Source organism: Leptosomus discolor, chromosome 19, assembly GCF_034619465.1.
Source record: "Leptosomus discolor isolate bLepDis1 chromosome 19, bLepDis1.hap2, whole genome shotgun sequence".
In the NCBI taxonomy this organism is placed as follows: domain Eukaryota; kingdom Metazoa; phylum Chordata; class Aves; order Leptosomiformes; family Leptosomidae; genus Leptosomus; species Leptosomus discolor.
The window spans coordinates 4142213-4163217 of record NC_141409.1 but is presented as its reverse complement, the minus strand read 5'-3'; the positions used below and the strand labels follow the sequence as shown (position 1 = coordinate 4163217).

General features: G+C 46.1%; 1 protein-coding gene across 1 annotated transcript in view; it reads right to left on the bottom strand.

Annotated features, from left to right (window-relative positions):
- The window catches only part of CACNA1B (calcium voltage-gated channel subunit alpha1 B), a 301213-nt gene that overhangs the window by 169706 nt on the left and 110502 nt on the right, over positions 1–21005 (bottom strand). The window contains exon 6 of the mRNA XM_086475891.1: positions 17814–18001. Coding sequence (XP_086332017.1) covers positions 17814–18001 — 188 coding nt within the window. The remainder of the gene's footprint in view (positions 1–17813; positions 18002–21005) is intronic.

The window sequence follows — 21005 nt, the reverse complement described above, 5'->3', positions numbered from 1 at the left end:
CAGATTAGAGCACGAGGCACTCACCTTCCACCTTAAAAAGATAAATCTCAAGCCTAAAATCTAGCAGGACTTGAATAGCATTGCTGTATGGCAGGTTTTATTTTAAACAAGGGTGACCACAAAAGGGGACCAGAGGAATTTGAATAAACTTCTTAAAATATTGCAAACTTCAGAAATAAGTTTGGGTCTGAGAGACAATGAAGGGGACTCAGTCTCCCATCACTAACACCCTGGGAAGAGATGAGGAGGAGTATAGCACCTTCCTCACCTCCATGAGAAAGTCATACCTGAACATCTCATTCAGTAGAGCTGTGAAATAGTTTTTCTCGAGGCCATTTATTCAGTTACCAAAAAGGTATTAAAATTTATTACTTTTCAAAAATATTAATTTTTCTCCTTTTTTCCTACATTTTCTTCCCCACATGTCTTGGATCAATTGAAAACAGAAGAAGAAAAAAAAAAAAACAAAAAACCCACAAAAGTTTCTAAAAGGCTTTTACTTTTAAGTCTTACATAGCCTTTTTCACCCAGAAACACCACCAAACCCTGCACTGAGGTCTCCATTGCTATCCACAGCTTTACAGGTGAAGTTGGGTCACAGCCAGGTGAAAGGAGAGCTGCTTCCACATTTCCCAGCAGAGCAGCAAGAGAAGTCCTATCTCTCAAGTCCTGACCCAATGTGCTGGCTTATACAAAATACCAGAATCTGAAAAAAAAAAAAAAAAAAAAAAAAAAAGCCTCTTTTCCAGTTCAAATACGATCTTGGCAGAAAGTGAGTCCAATAACTTTGGTTACTGACTTTCAGATGTTACAGTCCATTTGCAGAGAGCATCTGGTGTTCAGCTCTGCAGGCACATGACAGCCAGGGATGTGGGAGTGTTGGTGATTGACCCTTCTGAGCAAAATTAAATTGGCAAAGAGGTGTGTTTCCGAACGACGCTCAGGGGTTATACCACCCATGGGAGGGAGATGACCGAGCACCTGCCTGCTGTGCTCATCTCTGTGAAGGATAAAACTAAAATGGTTGATTAATGAAATTAGCGATCAGCCCAAATCACACTCCCACACGTGCTACACACAGTGAGACAGGGTTGGATTGGGGTTCTCAGTGGGTTCAGGTCATTCCAAGCAAGTGCCCTTGTATGTAGAGGGGATGAATCAAAACGGAAGAGCCCCAACCCAGCAAGCTGCAGATAAATTTGGAGTCAGGCTTAAACACTGCTTCTTGTGGGTTTATCTGCTTATGCATGCTTTGAGGCAAACTCCTTAGCTGGAGGCTTCCACATGCGTGTGCCCACGGGATGGACAGGATCTCCAGAAGCCCTAAGGTCCGTAGGAGATCCAGCTAACAACCTGACACTGGAGGATCTCCTGACCTCCTCCTACAGCGTGTTATAATTGTGCCTCCTGTGCCTTTATGGTGGGTCTCAAGTGGGTTTTGGACAATAGGAAAGATTTTGTGGCAGAGGATGTGTTTTCTGGGGGCCCTTTGGGATGGGGCATCAGTTGTCTTGAGGGCCAGCAATTGCACGAAAAGCATTCGGAGGCCAGTGCCTCTGCGCTCCTTTTCGCATCGAACCTTGGCCAAAGGCAATCAAGCCCCAGGTTCACGCCTGCTCAAACTGAACTCTCTGGGAAAAATCGCTCTAAACTCCTGGCACATTTACACTCAAATCAGTCTTTCTGAGAAGATCCTCTCTCCACAGAAGGCCGAGTTATTCCACTCTTCCTTTTTACCTTCCACATAGAGGTCAGTCAACTTCACTGCTGTAATAACAATCCACTTTGTTCAAACCCCCCAGTTACTCCTCACATCCACCCATAACTCCTGGTTCCCCAAGTGGGCATCAGATGAAAAATACCTGAAAATCCTTTGCGTCTCACAACACTTAAATGAACAATGTTTTGAAACAAAGGTAATCCTTCTGCCCCGTAATGGGAGGTCACCTGCATCCGGCCGCACAGACACTTGTTGTTTAGCGGAGCAGAACACAGAGCTGTTCACTACCAGGATCAAAATCAAATCTGGAGTATTCCATGTCCTGCAAACAAAAAGCAAACTACTCCTGGCCTGAAACCACACAAAACCAGCCTCTCCCGCAGACTCTAAAAGCCTTGGCATCACCAGCTATGGATAAGGGGTGAGACACCAGGCCTGGGATTAGCTCTTGGACCAAGAGCCCAGCTGAATCTTTAATGAGCTTGGGGTGCTGAAGATAAAACATCCCTTTGGTGGTGTTGGTGGAAGCTGCGTAAGAGCCTGGCCAGGGCAGAAGAACACAAAAGGCAGCAGCCACGGTTCAGCAGCGTTCAATGCAGCGGCAACTCATACCTGAGCAGAAGGCAAGAGGGGCTAGTTTGGTTTCAGAAAATCACCCCAAAAACATACCTTAACTTGCATTCATTTATCACTTTACATTCTCAGAAGCCACTGTCTTACTGTCAACTGGCTTTAACACTACACCCGCCACAGTAACTGGGAGAGGTGCTTTTTCCTGCCCCCGCTAAACCTAAAGTGGGCACCACTGCAGCAGTCCTGCCTGGGCGCCCACCCATGCCACGCAGCAGCCCAGCTCTGGAGGCGTCCTGCCCGATGTTCTGCCAGAGAAACCACCAGACTGAGCTGCTGCTCTGCAGAGATGGTAATGCAGGTCTTGCTGCTACTCCATAGGGCTGGTTACCCCCTCCCCAACACAGCCATGCTGCTCCCATCCAGTCCCAGAGCTACCCCTCTCCGTCTGCTCATCCCCTCGCCCTGTGGGGCTGCCCTGACACCCAAAGGGTCCAAAACAACAACCACAGCACGTTTGAAAATTGAACACACAGCGCTCAGGCAACAAGTGCGATACGTGTTCCTTACGCTTCCCCAGTGGACATGCAGGTACCCTAAACATAAGGTGAAGCACATCTACCCCCATCACAAACCATAACAATGTCTTCTGTTGCACAAAGAGAAATCCCTTTCACTATCAGGCAGTAAAAACAGAGAGGGAAAGGCAGCTCAAGAGATATCTTCACAACATCAAACAACACAGCAAAGCTGCCATCATTTTCTATGGGGCAGGAAATCCAGGCAGAAGCCTCAAGCGGAGGAGATAATTGTTTAAAAAATGAAAAATACATACATACAAAAGGAAAAATAAATACATACACCTAGATAATTAGCCCTTTGGTTTTTGATACTTCAGGATTCAAATTTTCTAGCTTTTCTTTACAATGACAAGAGTTAGGAAGTCCCAAATAAGAGAGGAAGGGAGCTATAATTCTCTCGAGCACATAAATCCAGGAGCTTGTCTTTCAGAGGAAAGCATCCAAATGCATAAAATCAACCCGAATACCAGAAGACTCTCTGTAAAATCCTAGAAGCTGGCAGCATTTTAATTTTGCTACAATACTGCTAGCCGTGTATGAACATGTTTTAACTATAGTCGTTACATGCAGTAATAATGTTAATTCAGCCAAGCTTAAATAGAAGCAAATCCTTCCCTTTGTTTCTCCCCTTCTCCAGCCTTACAGAGACGGGGAGACTGAAAAAGGCAAAAACGCTGATGTTTTATGCCTTGATCCAAAGGCTTATGGCACCAATAAATCAATACATAAATATGCTAACAGGATTTCTTGATAAAAAATTCATTCTTTCCCCAGCTAGTGTGGACTCACTCAGCTGCTTTATTCATGAGCGTGCCTGCCTGCCTGGCACTGTGAAAGCTCTTTCACTGTCGAAAATTACAGGCTGGCCAAGGGACTCTACTTATATTTTTAATCTTTTTTTTTTTTGTGATCTCCCTTTTCTGTTATTTTCAAACAGCTGTGGACTTTAATGATGCATGTGAACTTAGTCTAGGCAATTCCTGATGCAGACAGGTAATGCACATTCATGACAAGGAAGGTCAGGCCTATGGTGGGGGTACTCAGGAGAAAGCATTACCCCAGCAATCGCACAACCGGCCACCCTGTGAACCCCACAGGGCAGTTATGGCACTGAAGCTGTCCAGAACATGTGTTTTACATTGGTGAGCACCTTCTGCAAGGTCACACGGCAAGTTAGTAAACAGAGCCCAGAAAGACCAAAGCTGTAACCAGAGGCACCCAAATGCATCTCGTGGGCTACCTGCAACCCCAAAACCTTTTGGCTGGCTAGCAGTCTTCAGCTGTGATAGCAGACCAAGGCACTGCCTTGCTGATGACCACAGCACTCAGCCCGCAGGTCACCCAGCAGTGCCATGGGGGATCCATACCCAGCCAGACCTATTTATCTCACTGCCCTCAAAAGCAACGTCTAACAAAGAGCAAACCTTCCTTACCTGCGTTCAATGTTCATCATAAATCTAAAAGCCAAGTAGCTAGCAAGACCAAGTAATTAATACAGTTTCACCTAAACATGACTCAGACTGAGATGCTAAGGGGGCAACCAATGCATCCAGCAAAACTCCAAGATACCCTATGATTCAAACTAGCACTGCAGGTGCCTCCCGTAGTTATCTTCAAGTTTCTTTCCTCTCTGCCTGCAACCAAGTTCTGTTTTCTGAGAAAGGGGAGAGAGCACTGCCAGGTCCCCACACAAGGTTAACACAGAGGCTATTAGGGTTGGGTTGTGCAGAGTTTGAGAAAGGGTTGCTCCTGGAAAAATAGGCACTGCTTTTAAGTTTGGAAAGCAAGAGTGCTTCACATGTCATTCATTGCCTGAGAAGACTCATGGTAAGTCAAGTTATACTTAGAATAAATTCAGTGCTCTCTTGATGTTTTTTCTTATACTGCAAAGCCAACCAGTGAGGCTTCTGGTATCTGGCTTTCATTGTCTTTGCTGTCTTCCATTGAAGAGCCAAAGCTGTCCCTAAATGTACTCCTAAAGCCATAAGGAGGGAGAAATACACACACTTATGTATACACAGACACATGTATCTAAAGCTTTGTTCAGTTTGGTTGCTCATGGATACATGTGATACTTAGATAAGGATAAGGGTGCATTCAGACCAAAACATAGGTTTTGTTGTTCTAGTGAGTAGATGCAGAATAAACTTTTCCTGCCACTCAGCAGCCCCTGTGGCCTGCAGCCCCTAACTCAGCAAGACAGAGCCAGTCACATGGACCAATTCCCAGAACACTGAAACAATCCAGTACTCAATCATTTTGTGACTTTGAACATAGGAAATTGTGGGTCAATGCCCAAAATCACTGTAGATAACAACAGTCCTACGAATAATGAGCAGGCTTCCTCATCATCCTAAATGCAGATCTACATTCTTCCCGATTTTCCCTCTAAACAGTGCTGGCAAAAACTTGCCAAGAAATTTCCAAGAGCAGAAAACTGTTTAAATTAATTGAAGCCCTGATTCCATTGTATAAAATATAGCAATAGGCTATTACATGCATGCATTCTTCAACAGAGGATTGGGATTGAGCAGAGTATCGATCTATTTAGGTTAGGCCACCTTCTCATTTTGTCTTCTAATGAGACTACCTCCAACAGTACAGCTTCTCCTCTAGTTATTTATAAGCAGAAAATATCCTTGCAGATACACCTACAGCGCGCAGAACTAGCTGGAGCCGAGACCTCAATCATGCAAACTTCAGAGCGTAGCAAAGCCCCCACGTCCAACAGTCCTTTGTCAATGCAAACCCTACTTCTCAGGGGAGGAGTCCAAAGCCATTTTATCACTACCATTTCCCTGTTTTGAACAAACACAACAACAAACAGTTGGTCACAATCCTCTCAGCTCCATCTAAAGATGTTTCACAAGTTTTTTTTTTTCTATTTTAAATAGAAAAGGACTGTCTGCTACAGAGGAAAAAAAAAAAAAATCTTAACCATAAGTCTTGCCAAATTGTTCCAAATTTGAATGAAATCTGTCTGTGAAATTCCAAATTTAAGTGTGAAAATATTTACTACAGTGTAAATTCATTATGTTTGCAGAAAATTATGATATGAGACTGTCCCAGAGCTGCTCTTCTCTGTATTCCAAGAGTCTTTGCTGGGAGGGACACTGCTGAACAACAAAAGGTTTTGCCACAGACCACACTAACAAACAATCTAACCAACCCTAAACTAAGCAGATACACCCAGCTTTTTTGTCACTGTGTTGATGAGCAAGTGACTTAACTGTTATTAAAACATGGTATCAAATGCTTCAAGTTACACCTGCCTTGTTTAGGAAACATCTGGTCAGAACTATGGGAACAACCCACTTTTTTCTCTTGCCTTCCCCCCGTGCCATAGGGAGCAGCTGTGCAGGCACTGCTCTCCACTCCTGGAAGGTCTCACCACGTTGCAGTCTACGTCTATAATCGCTCCCCGACCCTGCAAGGAGCTGACCTCTGGCCGGTGAGCTCGGCGGCTGGTACCAGCATTGCTACAGCACTACAAGCTCTGCGCAGGAAAGTTGTTCCACATTTACCTGCTTCTCTGTTCACAAACAAATGAGCAAATATTTTTAAACCAGCTAAATGACAACTGGTACTTCCACCACAACAGCCAAAGCGAGCTCTCCAGCCGCTAGGGCTGTACCCCGAGCTCTTGCGTGGCTACAAACCCATGCAGGTGAACTCTCTCACTTGTGCACGACTCTTCGGTCTGGACACTAGGCAAGGTGACTTTGATCTAGAGTTTCTCTTGTTTCATGATCAGTTATCCTGCTTTCCACAGTGACTGGGAAGTTTGCTTCTTGCAAGGGATTCGCAGTGTTTGCTGGATTTTGGCACAAAGAACACAAGAAAGAATAAGAAAATGCTTCTGGAAAAAAAAAAAATTGAATTAAAAATTTCCTATTTCAGAGTCTCTATAGTGTTGGGAATTTTATCTGTTGGAGAAAAAAAAAAGTTGCCCAGAGAGGCGATAGATGCCCTGTCCCTGGAAGCATTTAAGGCCAGGTTGGACAGGGCTCTGAGCAACCTGATCTGGTGGAAGGGGTCCCTGCTCTTTGCCGGGGGGTTGGACTAGATGATCTTTAAAGGGCCCTTCCAACCTAAACCATTCTGTGATTGTATAAAAAGAAGGAAGGAGGCTAGAATGTCAACAGTGCTGACCCTGAAGGCAGGCAAAGGAGAACAATGGCACCTTCTGGCAAGGGGCAGCTTCAACATGCACCTTGTTGTAGCACCCTCATGACTTATGCCAGCAGATTGACCATAGATGACCTCTACACCAGCAGACCCTTCTCTGTCTTCTCTGCTGGTGACACAACACAGAAAACAGCCCTGATAGCACCAACCTGTGGCGTTCCCTAAGCCCAGCACCCCCTGAACTGGCTTGTACCCACACACCGAGTATCCTACCTGTCCCACCACCAAGTTGTCCAGACACAACGCCACACAAATACACCAATATTGTACCCATTACAGCAGCCTGAATTTGTTCCTCTCCTGTACCCCAGGGCACGTGGTCTGTAGATTAAAGAGCAAAGACTTTCTCCCAGAGCCCGCACACAGCCAGCCTCTTCCATCAGAGCACCTAGCCCCAGGTATTTCAGGTTGCTGTAGGAACTACAAGAGCAAATAAAGTCTTTGGGTTTTGTTTTCTTAGAAGTGTTCTGTTATTCTCTTCCACTCCAACCACAGATGTAGCAGTCATGGCACAGGCACACTGGCGTACTTCTGAAAGCACACAGCTGCCTTTTTCATCCTGTGTAGGAAAGTGATTGTTGGGCACGTTAAGAGAGCTGCTTGTACCCTCGATGCTATAATGTTGTCAAGCTGCAAGTGAATGTCTTCAGCTGGAGTTTTCACTTCTTGGCAAGCACTGACAATTAAGCTGTTATTTGGAGAGATTTTAATTTCTTTTCAGAGAGCAATTGCTCTGTGAAGGGGCTCTTTAAGTTTGTATGATATATGTCACTCTCCTGCTGCATATCTTAAACGTCTCCTGTTAAACCTGGAGGTGGCCAACCCACAGTCATTTTGAATATACCTTCACCAAGACATTAAATAAAATGCAGAAGATTCAGTGAGGCATTTCAACTCTTGCTCAGCTTTACACATTTGCTCAAGTGCTTTTCTGAACAGGGTGATTTGCTGAATCAGGGCTGAAATGTCCTAATCCTTCTAGCCTTAGAGAGAACATCCATGCAGGCACAGGGTCAGACAGTCTGTGTTTCCAGACAGATGGAGACCCACGCGTGGTCAGAGGCATGCATTGCACCCATCTTGGCACCTAAATATTTCAAAGCCATTTTAGCCTTGGACATGCTCCACATTTTCTATAACAATATCTTTGAATTTCTGCAAAAACTTCCAGATGAGGAAGCATGCAAAGCCTGTCACGTGGTAACACCGCATCCCCAAAAGACCCAGGAGTTCAGCCCTTTGGCAAACAGGCCCCATGTCGCTCCAAAACCCAGGAGGAACGCATGAGTAAATGGATAACAGCCAAGGCAGAATTTAGACTGGTATAGGATTGTTGTACTGACAGCTCATCATTCTTCATAGGATCCGTCAGTTGTACAGAATCCTCCATTTACCATGTGCTTTTCTCTCACAGGGGCCAGCAGAGCAGTTCAGCTGGGCAGGGAAAACTTCTGCTGCTTCTTCAGTTATCTCCAAGGGATTTCTCAGCTGAACTACAAGTCTGTTGATGAACGCATCAATTTATTATACTGATATATCAGGTATATCTGACAAGGTCTCGTTAGTAGCAAGTATGTTACTCCAAAGCCTGGTGTGAGTCTTCTTTCTAGGGGACTGGAAGATGAGAAATGCAGTCCACCTGCTGATCAAGAGCAAGATGCTCGGGACAGTTTGGGCAGGGAGTTCTAGGAGCTCTAGGAAGGGTTCTCAGGCACAGAGATGTTTGGTTATTTTTACGCCACTAGGTTTCCACCTGGCAGCAGGGCACAGGTTGTAGGGGACTCTATACAAGAATTTTTGAAACTTGGGAAAGATGCTGAGAACTAGATGACTGTCACACACAAGCGATAATGATAATCTAAGTAAATGAACTTTGACCTAAAAGACTCATTCTTCTACATAATTATAAACCTCCCTGCCACTCCAGCAAGACCTGTGTTGTAACAACATCATGGGAGAGAACAGGCTTAAAACCAGAAGGAAACATGGGTGAAATCCACACCTCCAGAACCAGCCGGAAGAAGGTCTATGCATCAACCCATTCAAAACCTCAGAAGTGGTGTAAGAAGTGGGACATGGGCAATGGACAGGCCACATGCAGGCTCTCTCTGTTGGGATGGGTTTCACACATGGTGAGTCTCCAGCCAGAATTTCCAACGCAATTTTGTGCTCAAGTTAATAGTTTGGCTGATTTGTTCTGTGTTTTTCTTGCAAGGGCTTGGTCATCCCTAAGTCAGTCCCTGCCTTCTGCAGACTTCCAGAACTCTTTGTTCTGCAAAAGTACCAATCCACAGTCTAGGCTCTTCCCTTCTTCTCCCCCAGCTATTCATTATCACACCAATCCTGCAGTCAGAGCTGCTGCCAGGCTCTTGGCTGCCTGCTCCTAATCCTGCCATAGCTGTTCAACTTTTCTGCAAGGGATTGTTGATACTGAAACACAAGAAATCAACGTTAGCCCCACAGCAGTAGCGAGAGATTGGGAATTACCTATCACCTTTGTGTGCACATATAAGATGGCTGATCCTTATCAGCAAATTAAAGTCATCCTAACTCAACAGTGAATGCAATCGAACACTAATAACATTAGGGGATATTCTCTTCTTTATGAAACTGCAGGGAGAACGAGAGCACAATTACATCCATACAGCACCTCAGCACAGCACAGGAGCTCAGCTCCCATCTCCACCGTGAGTGCACAACACCAGCACATCACCTGTGCACTGCTGGCTCCGTAACACAGCGCCTGGTCCCAGGAATCTCCCTTGGCACTCAGTGCATTTCCAAGAGCAAATACACAGTGACAAGAAAAGTTCAGCAGTGGTAAACACCAGGTCCTAAGGGTAATCTCTCCCCAGGACAAGGCTATGGGAAATTTTACAGTATATGTGTAACCCTGCTGTTAGGCAGATGCTGTGTGCTCTTGGCTCTGGGATGCTCTAAAAAGCTGAGAAGTCAGAACAAGCTCTTTGCTACAGACGAGACTGTGGTGGCACGTTTCTTCACACACCTCTAAGCATTGCTTGCTTTATCATTGTTTGTTTTTTTTTCATCTGCTTGCTCCTCACTTCCCAGTGTGCTGCATTATTAGATCTCCAGCAGGGCTATGGCCATATCAGAAATATATCAGAAATACGTTGTGTGATTCAGAGTGGGAAAACAAAACCTTTCCCTGTGCTTATTCTTCCTGTTACCATAATGGAAGGAAAGCACTTCATCAATTTTTTGCCCTTTTTCCTATCTGCTCACAATTTTGCTGACTAAACAGTTTTGTTCCTCAATATGTTATTTCAGAACAAGGAGAGCTGATACACACAGACATGCACAAAGAGTAACTATAGGAGACTGAATCCGTCACAAATCCCCTCAGCCACTAACACTTCAGGCTGTCAGCCCCAGGACGCACAAATATCACTGTAAACAAAACCTCATTTATTCTCATCCATCTCAGTATCTAGCAATTAAGGATTTGTGCTTTAGTGGGCTGGCTTCAGGTCACTTCCAACAGACGGTCGACAACAGCAAGAGGTGCTTGAATGTGTGGGGGCTCTCGAGTCCAGGAAGAACCTCACAAGCAGGCAGTGAGCCAAGAGGAACCTTAATCCAAGTCTCCAAGATGAGGGGATGCTGCTTTACGTTATGTATTTCCCTTCTGCTTTCTGTTGCACATCCACGTGTACTCAACCTTCCTCCACCTCCTGGAGGGTTTTGCACAGAAAACCATCTCATGATCCAGGCAGCCAGTGCTGGTCACATCCAAACTCCTCCTGAGGAACATCACCTTGGATTCCTCAACTCACAGTTGTGACTGATGGATACCAAGTGTCAATGGTTCAGTGTTTATAGATAAATGCCCCCAGAAAGGCCTATGTGAGCTCTCCAAACAACTGGGTCAAACAGATTCTCTTCTGACCCTACGAGCCCCAGCATGTCCAGCATCCCACCAACAAAACCATCTCTAGGTTGGGCTGGAAATAGAACAATAATTATATTCCAGCCTTCCATTTCTGTATCGTTATAGGAATCAAGAAATTCAAAGACACAAAGGGGAATGAAAAATACCAAGTGAATCATAAGCTATTCTAAATTCAGTGAGGGTAAAGTTCTAGTTTGGATCCAATTTAGGGCAGACTTACATTGTATTTGAACTGTTCATTCCTACTTACAAGCATATTAGGTTAGACACAGTCCACAGTCTTGAAATACCCACCAGACACTAATATTTGTCAGTAGAAAATAGAAGAAACATAAAAATCTCTTGCCATTAAGATCAAAAGAGAATGAGTGTACACTTTGACATTTCTCCTTTCCTGCAAGTAGTCCCTGTTTTGCAAAGCAAATTCCACTATGTATCTTTGAACTCTTGCAGAGAAAAGATAAAAGGTGAAAACCCAGCTCTTTGAATCAAGACTTCTGCCAATTTCAGATGAATCAGGTTTGACCCATGGTTTTCTGTAGGAGAACTGGCACCACAAACCACACTCCTCAGCTCCTTGGAAGCTCATCTTGCACCTCCACTGAAAAGGACTACATCTCATAGAGGTGTATGGACCAGCTAGCTCAAACAGTGCTGGCTGCATAACAACCACAGCAAGGAGCTCAAAACCCTTCCTAACTCACTGAGCATCCAAAGGAAAGCATTGCACTCCAAGCTAACCACAGCTATAGTGCTAGGTCTACCCTAGCTATCTCACTGAAGGCTACCAGTGTGCCTCTCCTCTGGTTACAGGCTTTGTAATGAATGCTTCTACTTAGCAGAGTAAAAGAATTGTTTTAATTGGGGAATTCATGGGCAGGCAGAAGACTTTCCAGGCTTTTCTCACTTTGCAAACAAGGTGAGCTTCCCATGGCAATCAGGATCTATGGCAGGAGAGCGTTTCAGGTTGGACAATAAGGTTCTTGCATGAGAAAAACTGAGAACTACTGCTATAGAATAGGAAATGAGGAGTCATACTACTGCCTTTTTAAAAAGTTTTACACCTCCAAATAGCCTGTATTAGCAATATGCAATAGATGAATCATTGTCATTCACTAACACTAAGCATGTAAACAAGATGATCTAAAATACCGTTGTGGAATTTGAAAACTAGATCTGGAGGAAGATCAGGACTCAGAAGGACTCAGATCCAAGGTTTCTCCTGCTAAACATCTGCGTTACTTCCTCCCACCTCTGTATTTGTCCCCAATACTGATCCTCAGTTTTCTTATCCAGTCTCTGCACCTTAGTTTGCCAAGAACTTCGAAATGTGGCCGTCACTGGAAATGTTGTCCTCCCTCAGCAATGCTAATATCCTCAAGCTCTGGCAGCCACTGGTTGTTGTCAGACAGCTATGCTTAAAACTTGATAACAAGTGCAGTATGGTAATACTTAGCATACTAAAATACTTCATGGCAACTAATGAATGAATTTACATAAGGTCCCAAGAAGTAATCTGGTCACCAGTTACCACTTACCTCAGAAATGGCTCCCCTCAGGCACAATCAGAGTGGACACAGCCACCTTTGCTGTCTCACATCACCCCCAATCCCTGTGTGATGCTCCAGGTGAACACCACGTGCTGCAGAACGTGCCCCCCCCTCGAGCAGCAGCGCCTGTGTCAGCACCGCCGAACGAGGACGCAGAACGGTTGCACCAGCCCCGTGCAGGGGCTGCTGCACATTGCCGAGAGGCACGACTCCTGTCGCTGCACCAGCCCGAGACGAAACTAGTTCCACTCGCAGAAAACGAAGTCAGGTTTGCTATTCTAGGGCATGTTGTTCTTGAGCAGCATTGCTGCCCACAGCGAGTGGTGCTCTAGGTAGGTTTTTCCCTGAATTTCACTGTCCAGAAGATGCTCTGCCTGTACTTCAGGGATCTCTGATCTGTCTGCACTGGATTAGACTGAAAAACTGCTCACAATGCCACACTGAGCACTCCCACACTGAGCAAAACAGTTCAGTTGCTCTGTTTCAATGCATTCCCAGATCACGCTGAAGCCCTGAAGCAGGTGTGATTCCATTTGCTGGAGAAAAGATTCTTCCCTATCCTCTCAGGACACAGCAACTTTCCTAAATCACCTGTTGCTTCTTGGACTTTTTGAGTAGAAACAGGCCCCAGCTGACAAATCTGCAGCTCACAGAAGTGCTTCTCTGGAGCAAGTGCTCTGATGCAATTGTGCTGCTGATTCAGAAAGGAGTTTTCCCCGGCTCATTCTTAAAGCATTGCACCCAACTAATGATTCAGTCTTTTTGCTTCAAGCATAAACGACCTTCCAGATAAAGTCTTGCTAGAAAGCTTTCACTGGTCCTAATTAAAATGAAACTCTGTGAAAGAAACAGTGTGACCAGCACTATTTTCTCTGTATCAGAAAAAGTGTGGCCAGCAGGAGCAGGGAAGTGATTGTGCCTCTGTACTCAGCACTGGTGAGACCACACCTTGGTGTCCAGTTTTGGGCACCACAGTATAAGAAAGACATTAAGGTGCTGGAGTGGGTCCAGAGAAGGGCAACGAAAATGTCTGGAAAACATGTCTTATGAGGAGCACCTCATAGTGAATATTTGCAAGGTAGATTACTTCCTGCAAAGCCTAGCCTTTGATGCTATTTTCCTCTAAATCTGTAGGAAGACTGCATCTGGACCATGTATAAAGTAATCTCAGTTCTTTGGAATATCGCGTCCCGTTCTAGGCCCCTCAGTTCAAGAAGGACGGGGAACTGCTTGAAAGAGTCCAGCACAAAGCCACAAAGGTTACGAAGGGGGTGGAACATCTCCCTTACGATGAAAGGCTGCAGGAGCTGGGTCTCTTGAGCTTGGAGAAGAGGAGACCGAGGGGTGACCTCATCAATGTTTATAAATACGTGAAGGGCGAGTGTCAGGAGGATGGAGCTGGGCTCTTCTTGGTGATGGCCAGTGACAGGACAAGGGGCAATGGGTGCAACAGGAGGTTCCACATTAACATAAGGAAAAACTTTTTCACTGTGAGGGTAACAGAGCACTGAACAGGCTGCCCAGAGAGGTTGTGGCATCTCCTTCTCTGGAAACATTCAAAACCCTTCTGGACGCGGTCCTGTGATCTGCTCTAGATGGTCCTGCTCTGGCAGGGGGGTTGGACTAGATGGTCTTTCAAGGTCCCTTCCAACCTCTAACATTCTGTGATTCTGTGAAATGACTGAAGAACCCTTCACAACAAACCTCTCACTTTGGAAAGACCTGAGCCAAACCATCAAACTCAAGCCCAAGCTCCCTCTTTCCTGAACATCACTCCACCAAACTGTTCAGCTTGCCTGATGCCACCACAGACCAACTTTTCAGTCTTAAAGCTGCTTTCAGGACAGAGCAAACTCTCTCCCCTGGTTAAATTAATGCTGAACTGGTAAAGCATGTCTCACTCTGCAGCTGACCCCAGCCAGCACCATTACAAACTAAAAAACCTAATTCTTCTGAACACCCTGCAACAAACGGAAAAGAGAAGCAGCAACAAAGTGCTACTGATGCAGAGTGATCAATCAATCACCATTTTCCAGAAGTAAATGACTGGCCCATTAAGGAAGCAGTCCATAACCTCAACTTCCCCCTAACGGGCCTCTGTCCTAGACTGCCTGGCATCAAAAGGATTTCAGCCCTAAGAACGATCCCCATGTGGGGCTGTCTGCTTTAACAGCAGGAAGGAGAGGGTTTGCACAAGCAAGGCAACAAATCTACCTCAACTAAAGCCAACATGTGGCAGTGAGGACACAAAGGGAGTGGTGAAGGAAGGGCTCTGCTAAGCCTGGGGAACAGCAGTCTTCCCCGCTTTCTGGTTAGTGGGAGAAAAAGCACCGGCCTTAGATCTTGCTAATGCATAATCACAGTTTACATAGACTGCATCTTGCCTCTTGTGGTCCCACAGCCTTTTGCGTATCTTAATTAAGCTAAAACATTGAAAGCAGGTTCACAGCTCAGCTCTGGCGAGTATCCCGCATCAGGGGAACACTGGTTTCCTTGCGGAGACCAGAGGCTGGGGCTGGCAGGGAAACTAGCTCCACCATTGCAAAATTTTCCTGGCCAAAAACATTCTCCTCAGCAGTGGAGAACCCAAATGGTGAATCAGAGCTTCATGAACTAGTAATAACCTCTGACATTCACCCATTTTCTGAGCCTAAATATGCTGGCTTACTACCTGTCCTCCGCAAATCAAGGAGGACGACTCTGACACATTCAGGTTCTGCATGTGAGAGGCAGCATCTTCCAGCTTCTTCCCATATCAACCCAGGATGGGTCCAGTAGGGATCCAGCTGATTCAGGCAGCATTCATGTGCAGTTGCTGAACTGACTGGTGCTGGACGGACAGACTGGTTGCGTTGCTGTTACCTCTGCACAGTCTGACAACAGCATCCACAAACACCCACCATGCTGGGTTTTCAGTCATTGCTGCAGCACGATTTGGGCTTTTGTTTCGTTTTTAAATTTGATGAGCTAAGAGTAGGCACAGAAAAAAAAAACAAGATGAAAGCCAAGTGGCCAGAAAACAGCAGATGACTTAAGCTGTAAAAAAATTTACGGGCTGCACAGAGTACGTCTTCTCCACGCACAACTTGTCTCAGCTACTAACCTGCAAAAGCACAGCCAGCTCCTCAGCAAGCAGAGCAGCACAGGGAGGCAGTGACACAGCATGCAGGGCAGGGCCAAGGGCGAGGGGGCAGACATGGCTGCTGGCACCAGTTACATGAACACCGTCTGGTGGTCCTACAGCACGACACACACCACTCGCCCTCCACCCGACAAGCAGCCCATCCAGAGACCCTCATATCTGTCAGAAACATGAACCCACCAAGCATTTAAAACATAAGCTGGGGTCTCAGACAAGGCTTGACACTATACAACAAATACTCAACTGCATCTTATCCAGACCTCTGTTTCCAACTAGATTAATGGGTATCTGGAATGATACTATAATAGTTTTCAAAGCAATCCCCCAAATCAATACCCCAATAGTAAGCTCTGTTTTTGCATGTGGCACAAAAGGCAGTTTGGGAGAAGATGATCTAATACACCACATATTGATTAATCAATTCCAGCCGAGATGCTAATGGGCTTTTCTTACAAGAGTTGGCACTAGAAGAAAGGAGCAGGATTGCTGAATGAGAATGAGAGAAACTGGTTGTGTGATGAAGGGTGAGGGGAAGGCATGCAGTGGGGAAATGAGCCCTTCTAGAGACCGCTCCAAGTGGGCAGAGACTGGAAAGCAATGGAGGAACTGTGCAATGAATGGAGAAGGTAATAAATCAGATATATTGGCTTCAAACGCAGCAGAATTGTACCTTGCAATTTACAGTGGCTGATAACAATACTTTCCTGTTGCTACAGAAACCCTCACAGGAAGGTCTGCGAAAGAGCCCAGCATGGGTCTAGAGCCTATAATGAAGTAGACTGAACACTTCATAGTCATACTGGCCAGTGAAATGGTCTGGAGGTATTATTAATGCCTACCTTAGTTATTTCTTCCCATTGGCGCTTCTGGCTAGGACAGCGTGGGGTAATTCAGATCATCTGTTCATGGCTGTCAGACTGTCCTACCTTCTACAGTCCATGGAAAGAAGCAGCCAGGGTAGCTGTACATTGCTAATCATCACCACTCGCTTTCTCCCCCCTGGCCCTGTACTTGATAAAGTCCTTTACTACCATTGAAAATGGAAGTACAAAACAGATGGACCATCCTCCAGACCCAAACCACAGCACTTTACACCCACTGTAGAAACATGTAAAGATCTAAGCAAATCATAAAGTTGGGGAGAACAGGTCTGCAACAGATACACAGGTCCCTTACAGCTCCCGAAGAGCAGCTGTCACACTTTGCAAGGAAATATAATACAGATGCTGGAAACCAGATGAAGGGCTCTGTTCCCAGCCTGTTCGCAAGGGTTAGGTGCTTGTCTTTCGAGACAGGACTCCTCAAAAGAGTATGTACACATTACCGACACAAACGAGAGCATTACACTGCCTGAAAGCCAACAGAAGTCGTTCGGTTGTTGCTAATTGGGTGAGGTTGCTCTACTCTCTGTAAAACTGTAAAGAGTAAAACTGACCAAGAGGTTTTGATCTTGAGTGACTGTGATAGCCATGGTCCTGGCTGGCCAGAGGCACAGCTGGCAAAGACCCCAGTGACGAAATTCAGCCTGGTGTATCATCTCTCCAGCCAGCAGAGTCATGCCAGGTGTGACGGTGGCTGATAGGGCTTTGTAAAATTGTACTGGAGTTGCCAAAACGAGTACTGGATCTCAGTGCTAACATCCAGGTGATGCTGTTCGATGATGTAGGTTACAAGTTTAACCATGAAGGGTAGACCCAGTCAAGAGAGGAAACCTCTAGGTACAAAATATTAACAAGTCACTGGTTTTGCCACCCTATAGCGTGCCGTTTGGTAACTTTCTACGGGACATCATGAGAACATGCTCCTGCTCACCTACCCATCCTACAGCAGAGCACACCAGCACTTGGGGCAACACACACCGATTCTTGCACATGGCAACACCACACTGACACAAGACATCATGTTGCAGGTGAGCAAGCCTGCAGCCTGAAACCACCACAGGCCACAACAGTGGTTCGAAGGCTCTTACAGGACCTGCAAAACAACCCTCAAGAAAATAGGAAAAATCCTCCTAAAGAGCAGGGTGACCTGCTAATCAACAGGGGAAAAACCACAAAAACTGAATTACTTTTTTTTCCAGAACAACCTTTTCCAAACAGCAGTGCATAATGACACCTCATGAGTTCTACAGCCCCATCAGCAGACTCACATTGTAGAGGATATCGGTCCATCCCTCCATGGTGATGCACTGGAAGACGGTGAGCACAGCAAAAAGGATATTGTCAAAGTTGGTGATGCCGTAGTTGGGCCCTTGCCAGTACTCCCTGCAGGTAGTCCCACTCTCACACTGCCTGGCAGGAGGCTCCTCTCCACAAGGAAAATCTCCCACCTCATCACCTGCAGAGAAGAACAGCGAGGAGAGAAGTTGCCAACTGAAGCCAGTCAAGCAGCTGGTGCTGCTGCATCCTCCCTGCACCACTGCATGAACATGATTTACACTTCAGGCTTCCTTGTGCCACTATGGACATGTAACAGACATTACACCCATGTAATCATTTACACAAGGCTATGTTATAAGAGATAGTTTAGTGGCAGGGTGGAGCAAAGCCATCCCTGAAGTGCCCATAATGTATAGTTTGCCCCAGTGTTCAGCCATGTCATATATGAGAAATGCCACAAAAAACACCCCAGTGCAGTAAAAGCAAGTGCTTGGGAATGGTGCGTACTTCAAACACCGCCAGTCGACAATACACCCTCACACAGCGTAGCTGAGTGCTAAATATTGGCACTGTAACATTAAAGCAAAAAGACACGTTCTTCACCACTGGCTTATGCAAGAGCTGCTTGTGGATAGCCCCAAAATCAGTCAGATACAGATGTTAGACCACAGCTACATGAGGAGCCCCTGGCTTTGTCACAAGGCAGTACCACCACAGCAGCCTGCAAGGTGAGCTAAGAGCTCCAGCCCCTCTGTAAGCTTCACGTTGCTGCCCCAAAGGGCAATGCTGTGGAGTGTAGGTACATGTGGCAGGGAAAGCATCCAGCTGTCAGCTGGTCTGCAACACAGATGGAATTTCTCTGCTGAGTTTTATTTCAGATCCAGAGAAGGCAAAGGAGGATGAGTTAAGGTTAAGGACCACATCATGGTTAAGGACCACAAGGGAAGGTCAGAAGGGTGGCCAGCATCTTCCAGGGTCAGCTGTGAAGTCTGAAGCATTGCAGCCCTCCAGAGACTTTGCAAGCACAACACAGAGCAGTTTGGAAAATTAAAGTGCTGGGTTTTCAAAGTAAATAAATATACTAAGTAACATTCCTATTTATACAGAGATGCAATTCGGGAAATATTAAAGGGTTTTAACAGTGACACGATACGGTAATAGAGCAGCAAACTGCACAAAATCAAATTCACCAGGGGGGAAACAAGTTCGGCACTAACAAGAATTAGGAATAATCATTCCATAGAGCAAAGCCTGCAGGAGGAAAACAAGATTGTCACTGTGGCTCCAGGATATATATATATATGTGTCCAGGATATATATATGTGTGTGTGTGTGTGTGAACGTGATGTGTTTTCCTGTTGACTCAACACCTCAATGCAGGGCATCTCTCTCCAGCTCCCATATGGGTCACCACAGGCTTTCACAAGGGCTCAGCGAGACAAGCCTGCAAAAAAGAACTACCAAACCTGGCTCTTGCAGACCATTTGTGAGTGTGCCTCAAAAGCGAATCCAGTTTTATCTCTGTTTGGCCTTTTGTTGCCAGGTAATGCTCTGAAAATACAACGCACATACTGCTACGAAGGGTTGGGTTTTTTTCCCTTTTTTAAAAAAAAAAACAAAACAAAACACGACCAGAACTGGTCCTTACTCCCATGGCTGGGGAAGACAGAGAAAAGGGGAGTCTCAAGGAAAAATGGGAAACAAATGTGATGCCCTGCTCTCCTGGAGCAGCTTCAGGGCACTCGGGCAGGGTCAGCTGCAGAGGGTGGCTACTTAAAAATAGTCCTGTGTCAGCAGAACAGGACAGCACGGAGGATTCAGGGAGAGGAAAACAAGTCAGGTGACCACTGGAACATGCACAGCCATTAATTTTTACCCATTTTTCATTAAAACAGGATGAGTGGCAAAGGCCTTGAATAATCTTTTTGCCATAATTTGGTCCCCAGTGTCCCTCCTTGTTGCAGTTCATTACTGACCTACCCAGCGCTACCAGATTAGCAGGGCTGTAGCAACACTGGCTGTTGACACCTCTGCTCGATTCCCTCCACGATGCACTGAAGTTAGCAGCTGCTACCTCTCATGTGGCTGCCAATTCCAGGAAAAATCCCAGGAGTTTGCTCACTTTGGGGATTTGGAGCAGAAACAAGCATGAGCAACTCCTCCTCCTCCGATTTGCTACCCTCTGACAGAGACATCTCTTTAGTGAGGTTCACATTTCCACACTCAAGCCAGCCTTTGGAGCCCGCGGTATCAGCCCCGAGTTTGTTAATGCACCTCTTTGGAGATGATGAGCACTTAGGTTTTAAAAGCCTCCGCTGACGGCTTTGCAGGATGCTCTGCTGCTCCGCTCACAAGGGACCGCAGCGCCAGGAAACCTCACCGCTCTCTGCCTTTCCAGAAACACCATCACACCATTTCCCGCCAAGCAGGTGGAATGATCCCCATAATTCACCCGACAACCGCCTCGCCAGCCCTTGAGAAGAGCAGGGGCCCGTGCCTGTATACGCAGGCGCCTTCCCACAGCGCCCGGCGAGCGGCTCCGGGGGCAGGTGACCCCAGCCACACTGCGCTCCCCCGCCGAGATGCCAGGTGCTGCGAGGTAGAGACAGGCAACACACACACCAGGTTTTTCTGGCTGCGCTGCCAATTCCCAGCTGGGAGCCACCCAGCAAGCCAGAGTCACTTACAGACGACATTACACGTGACAAAAATCTGTTCTCAGTGCCCAAGGCTGGCAGAGATCTCTTGGTCATCACTGATGTCAGAGAGTTGTCCGCAGAGAACGCAAACAGCTTTGACTTTTATTTTTCCCTTTTACATTAACTAGGTTCTAGGGGGAGAGGGGGGGAAAAAACCCAACCCAAAACCCCCAGTCTTCTATTCAGCCCACTGGCCAATGTCAGCCCATTAGTGAGAGCCTCAGAGCTCAGCCTGCAGCTGCTACCTGCAAACGAAGGATGCAAAAAATCACCCACCTTGGTGGCAATTTAACAGACCTCAAAATGCAAACCTGCTCGTAATTGCTTTCTCCCTGCCATGAACACTTCTGCCTCCTACACACCTACATTGTCACCACTGCTGTTATTCCTCTGTAATTGCTGCAGTAGCCCCAGAGACGTCGCAGTGGGCCGAGACCTGTTCTGCTTGGCATGAACACACACACCCTGCAAAAAGATCTTCCT